Genomic DNA, 6,050 nt, shown 5'->3' on the forward strand with positions numbered 1-6,050 from the left:
AATAACTGTACATAACTGATAACATTATGAGTGTTAGATTATGATTAATATCTTTACGTTTCTTAAATTGCTATTATGAGTGATGTCATTATGATTGCTATATTGATATCTAAGCGTTCCCGCATCGTTTTATACGGACATAAGTGAACCTGTATGAAACAGCCATCTACTAGAATATGGACAAATGCCGTCGTAATTTACGTGTGATCCATATTAAAAGATGCATAAAAAGTAAGGTGGCCTTATGAAGGTGGCCGGTTTAGTAGGTTTGACAGTATTATATCTTTTCTCAGCAACACTGTATATATTTTTTTAATCATAGACGATTCCAGCGATTTTGGATCTGATGGATGTGGTGGAAGCAAGTTTCTTCTCGATAGAAAGTTCAAATTCAACTTCCCGGATGACCAGTCGGACAGTGACCCTCACCTTGACCAATGTCAGCCCATGCACACCGTGCTTGACAGCTCATCACGGCTCCACTGTCCATCACAGAAGAAGAAACCCGGTCGTAAGAAGGGCCAAAGTAAGTATTACTGTGGATACCATTGGCGGATCCAGAGGGGGGGTCTCCGAGGACCCGTGATCCCCGCCCGTTTGGTGCGCCATTTTAAGAATTGTGTGACACTATTTACCCCCTCCAAACCTCCCCCTACATCCGCCCATGAATGTATTAAAAAGTTAGACGCTCCCTATCAACCTACCCCTACATCCGCCCATGAATATATTAAAAAGTTAGACGTTCCCTATCAACCTCCCCTAACTCCGCCCATGAATGTTTGGGGTATAAAATGGATTATAAATTAAGTAAATGAATTCCGCCTTGTGATTTCAATAGCGTATTTCAACATATTTCAAATGCTTTCATTCCACCTGTCTTTCTTGGTGTTCTGTATCGCAGTCACGCAATAGCGACGTATCCTATCGCTAAACAGCAGCTATAGGTCGTGTAATGCTAGGTTCAGACTACCAACTGCCAGCAGAAAGTTGGCCAATTTGTTGCTGTCACGACTTCTACAACTGTCCAATTGCTAGTCTGAGCGCTCTTACAACTCGATTATCGTACTATAACCCATTAGTTTTAATCTGGGCGCACCCGTCGTGTTGGCCAACTTTCTGCTGACAGTTGGTAGTTTGATACTAGCATTAAACACACTGAACGTGCATATTTCAGTTGTTGTATTTGATTTTTAAAGAACAAATGGATTTGGCACAAGTTATACAACTTACTAGGCCTTCTCCATAATACATACATGCCACGAAAGTAATATGTTTTTGCAATTTAAGTTATTGTGTTATAAAGGTAGCACTATTCCTAAAAAAATAGTTTTACCTGGGCAATAAATGAATGCAATTGTATTTCACCCAGTATCACATGTAAACATGCACGGGGTACCTATACATCTAAGTACTACACATTGTTTTGTCTTTTTTTTTGTAAAACAAGACGTGTTTGTAAAAACATTCCATTATGTTGACAATGAGCCATGAAAGGTCCCACTTTCTTCACATAATATTTTGAGGAAGGAGCTATAGATTTATATTTACAAGTCACATCTTTGTTGATATCTTGCATAAAGCATTTTAGCCACATAGGTTAACATTATCGCTTATGGGATTTTATTTGGGGTATAACAGAATATTGACAAGAAATGAGATTTAACTTTAAATGTATCTGTTTATATAGCTGGCTGAATAAAATACATTTCGGGACAAATTAAAGGTATGCATTTTCAGGCCATTGTTGTTGTAACCTATCTATAATACAGAATGAGTAGAGTTTTTCTAATGAGAAGATGAGTACTTATTACAAAATGGGTAGGCTTTTTAATTACATAATGGGTACTTATTCCAGAATGGGTCGTTTATTAGTATTACAGACTGGACCTTAACATGCGAGCTTACCGTTAATATATATATGTATATAACATGTCTAGTTTTTTATGATATACCGTAAGTCAAAAGTCTGTGTCCTCCGTGGTTTTCAGCTTCCAACGTGCTTCATCTGTGGGAGTTTATTCGCGATCTGCTTGTTGATCCGGAAACGTGTGGCTCTCTGATTCGGTGGGAGAACAGGACGGAAGGAGTCTTCCGTTTGGTCAATTCAAACGACGTCGCCATGTTGTGGGGTCAAAAGAAGAAGAACAAGAAACCGATGACGTACGAGAAGATGAGCAGATCGTTACGGTAAGCGGTGATCATCTCTCCTTTGGACTCTGTCTTGTGCAGTGATTATCATTTAGAATATATGGCAACTGTTATGTCTTCAGAATTTATGAATGAGTGTCAAAACTGTTGCATTACTTTGGTTACATCTGGGGCGGGTCGTAGCCCAGTGGTAAAGCGCTCGCTTGATGCACGGTCGGTTTATGATCGAACCCCGTCGGTGGGCCCATTGGGCTAATTTCTCGTTCCAGCCAATGCACCACCACTGGTGTATCAATGTCCGTGGTATGTGCTGTCCTGTCTGTGAGATGGTGCATATAAAAGATCCTTTGCTACTAATATAGCTGGTTTCCTCTCTAAGATTATATGTCAAAAATTATAAAATGTTTGACATTCAGTAGCTGATGATGATTAACAAATCAATGTGTTGTAGTAGGTCGTTAACAAAACAAACGTTTTTGTTTCCATTTATGAATAATCGGAACCGTAGTTAACCATTTTCATTGAGGCGGTGGGGCTAGGTGAGCTGGTGTAGGGCGAATCAAGTGAGGTGGGGGTAGGGACAGAATCCGTGAAGACGTGGCAAGCAAAACAAGAAACCATAACGACTTATACCGTTATACTGAACTTCATTCAAAACGCACCAGTCCTATTTGTAGTTGTCAAAATTACACGAGAAGAAATAATAATACATTTAACTGATTTTCGTATAACTGGATGTATTCTGATTGTATACAAAGATTTATTGTTTTTGTGTGTTTTATAGAAACCCAACACATGCGATAGCCAGAGGCTGATCTAGGGGAGTGGGGCCCAGGGTCCCGGGGCCCCCTAAATTTTGCGACAGTTATAATTTTATTATTATATATATACATAAAAATGTTTTACTATCCACCTCGAAACCTCCCCAAAAGTTCCCTTGGCATTTCGCCTCATGTCATTGGGGCCCCCCATAATGGATTTTCCGGATCCGCTACTGATAGCAATAACAACTGAAAATTGGGTAGTGCGTTTTTAATGGAGTTCAGTATATTTCTATTTATAACTCATTAATCGATGACGTCATTTCCTCTTCTACAGATACTCAAGAAAAGAAGGCTACTTCGTCGATCTTCCCAAACACAGCGGTTATCCCAAGAAGTTGTGTTTTCGATTCGGTCCAAAATCTCATGGGTGGAAATAAAACGTTTCTATTGACCAGAATCATCTCATAACACTGTAATCATGCTGCTGTGCAGCTTCATTGCCATTAGTTAATGGGTTCACGTGACACGTATTTCCGGTACAGAAAGCCAATCAGAGTCTGTGCCTCACTTTGCTGGCAAAGATGTCGACATGTGAGCGTAGCGTCCGTGTTTTCGTGTCCTTCCTTCAAACACTTACAATATTTTTTTGCCGGACAAGATGGAATTTGCCAGCACCAGGACTGGTTAGAGATATCCAAAGTCGAGGAAGGAATTAAAAAAAACAACGACCCCAGGACCTTCTAACAATGATCTGTATGTATGGATGTGGTGACACTTTGCCGATAACTTGAGCTCTACAACGAAATACCAGAAATGGATTTAACAGCTCCCAGGGTCTTCCAAAGTAATGCTGTGACGTCATATCTAGTCTATAAATTCTATCGGATAATTATGTGGATAATTGTGAAGGAGTGTGTAAAATATATTACATTTGTGACGTCATGTCTATGTTTCAGGATACTGCTTTCCATGAGAAACAAACAGTTATAAGTGCCGTGATGGTAATAGGCAATGTCATACAAGGATACACGAGCAGTAACGGATAATGAGATGTTACAGCACTTCATATCAATGAGCAAATAATTAAGGGGCGGGCACACTGTGTGATTTGTAGTAACGAATGGTAGCATGCAGCCATAAGTTGTTTTATGATGTTGACTAAATCGTAACTAATTTAGTCTGATGCTACAAGATGTTTTGAGAGAATTACAAAATCGTAACCATTTTAGTCGCAATTTACAAGTTGCTCCATGAGAATGACCAAATCATACTGTTTTAGTAACATGATACACGTTGTGTAGCACAAGAAGTGTGTAAAAAGAGATACTTTAAATAACATGCTAAAAATCGTTACTAAAAGTCGCACAGATTGTTACCATTAGTAAAAATTATTCATGAACCTTTATTTTTCTCTGATTTTATTCATTGTCCCTTATAATTCTTATGGGATGAATGACTGCGTATAACCATGATTTATAATGTTACTTACATTGTATACTACTATTAAATGTCTCATTTGAGTAGATGTTCTAATTTTAAGACACTGTTGACACTTTAATTGATATGTTAGTGTGTTGTGTGCTTACGCTAAAGTCCGTGTGCCTGTAAAATAAACTATACCAAGTCACATCTTCAGATAGAAACACATCTATCTTTAAATACATGTATATAATATACAGTCTGCATAATTTGTAAAAAATCATCATCATTATCACCACCACCACCACCACCACCACCACCGCCATCACCACCATTACCATCACAACCACCACCACCACCACCACCATCATCATCATGATCATCATCATCATCACCACCACCACCACCATCATCGTCATCATCACCGCCATCACCACCACCACCATCATTATCATCATCATCATCATCATCATTAACATGACCAATAGCTACAGCGACAACAAACATAAAAAGCCTTAGGAGCCAATTATGGAACGGACACGTTTTTCAATTGTGAAATGTTTTTATATGGTTCTAAGTTATGACACCCAGAGGTTGATCGTATTTGTGCATACTTACTAGGTGTGTGTGTGTGTGTGTGTGTGTGTGTGTGTGTGTGTGTGTGTGTGTGTGTGTGTGTGTGTGTGTGTGTGTGTGTGTGTCGTTAAACAGTAAATTTATTTAATTAATTTCGATGCGACTTGATGTCGATTTGGGGCTAAATAAAATATGGTATGAAACGTGCCAATAAATAAGAAACTATCTATGTAGCGTTTTACGAGGTCGAGTTTTGTGGAGTCTGCATGATCACAATGACATTGTAGTGACGTCACGGCTTGATATATTATCCGCTGGGCTCTGTCTTGAACAGATATACAACAGAGATATGCTAGCGATAAAAACACTGTAAGTGTTAGTCTCTGAAAAGACACTACTCACAAGTTTGAAAATAATCGTGTACATATGTATAGGACAGTATTACGATGATATTTCTAATGATGTTTGCCTTGATGGATCTAATAAAATATATTTACATACTGTTACTTGGTGTTTCGTTTCAATCATTTTTTTAAATCTGTTTGTGTAATTTAATTTTTAGGGACTGGATTTAGTTCAGTCAGTTGAGCGCTAACCTGGGATGTGTACGTCGTAGGATCGAAACATCTAAGTGCATCCATTCAACTGATTTTTTTTTCTTGTTCCAACCAGTGCATCACAACTGGTCAAAGGCCGTTCTATGTGTTTTCCTGTCTGTGGGAAAGTGCATATAAAAAATCCCTAGCTACTAATGTAAAATGTAGCGGATTTCTTCTGATTGCTATGAATTACCAAATGGTTGACATCCAATAGCTGACGATTAATTAATGTGCTCTAGTGGTGTCGTTAAACAAAACAAACTTTAACAAACTTTAATTTAATTTATTTTTATACAAATGTTCAGCGAAGTAAGACGTGCAGATGCCATATCCATATTTAGAATGTTTGATTGAGGTGGACCGTAAAGGCTTTATGATTGTGACAAACTGGGAATATAATTAACTTAACCGGCGTCGGTGGCGTCGTGGTTAGGCCATCGGTCTACAGGCTGGTAGGTACTGGGTTCGGATCCCAGTCGAGGCATGGGATTTTTAATCCAGATACCGACTCCAAACCCTGAGTGAGTGCTCCACAAGGCTCAAT

The 6,050-nt window shown here is 38.7% G+C and overlaps 1 protein-coding gene across 5 annotated transcripts in view; it reads left to right on the forward strand.

The window, feature by feature from the left end:
- Window positions 1-5,413, forward strand: part of LOC121380952 (ETS-related transcription factor Elf-3-like) — a 28,950-nt gene extending 23,537 nt beyond the window's left edge. For all 5 annotated transcript variants that reach the window (XM_041510000.1, XM_041509998.1, XM_041509999.1 and 2 more), the window contains 3 exons: window positions 323-526; window positions 1,989-2,187; window positions 3,247-5,413. In XM_041510000.1, the coding sequence (XP_041365934.1) occupies window positions 323-526; window positions 1,989-2,187; window positions 3,247-3,349 (506 nt within the window). In that variant the 3' untranslated portion in view covers window positions 3,350-5,413. The remainder of the gene's footprint in view (window positions 1-322; window positions 527-1,988; window positions 2,188-3,246) is intronic.
- The last annotated feature ends 637 nt before the right edge of the window (window positions 5,414-6,050 follow it).

Source organism: Gigantopelta aegis, chromosome 9 (genome assembly GCF_016097555.1).
Source record: "Gigantopelta aegis isolate Gae_Host chromosome 9, Gae_host_genome, whole genome shotgun sequence".
NCBI classification, from domain to species: domain Eukaryota; kingdom Metazoa; phylum Mollusca; class Gastropoda; order Neomphalida; family Peltospiridae; genus Gigantopelta; species Gigantopelta aegis.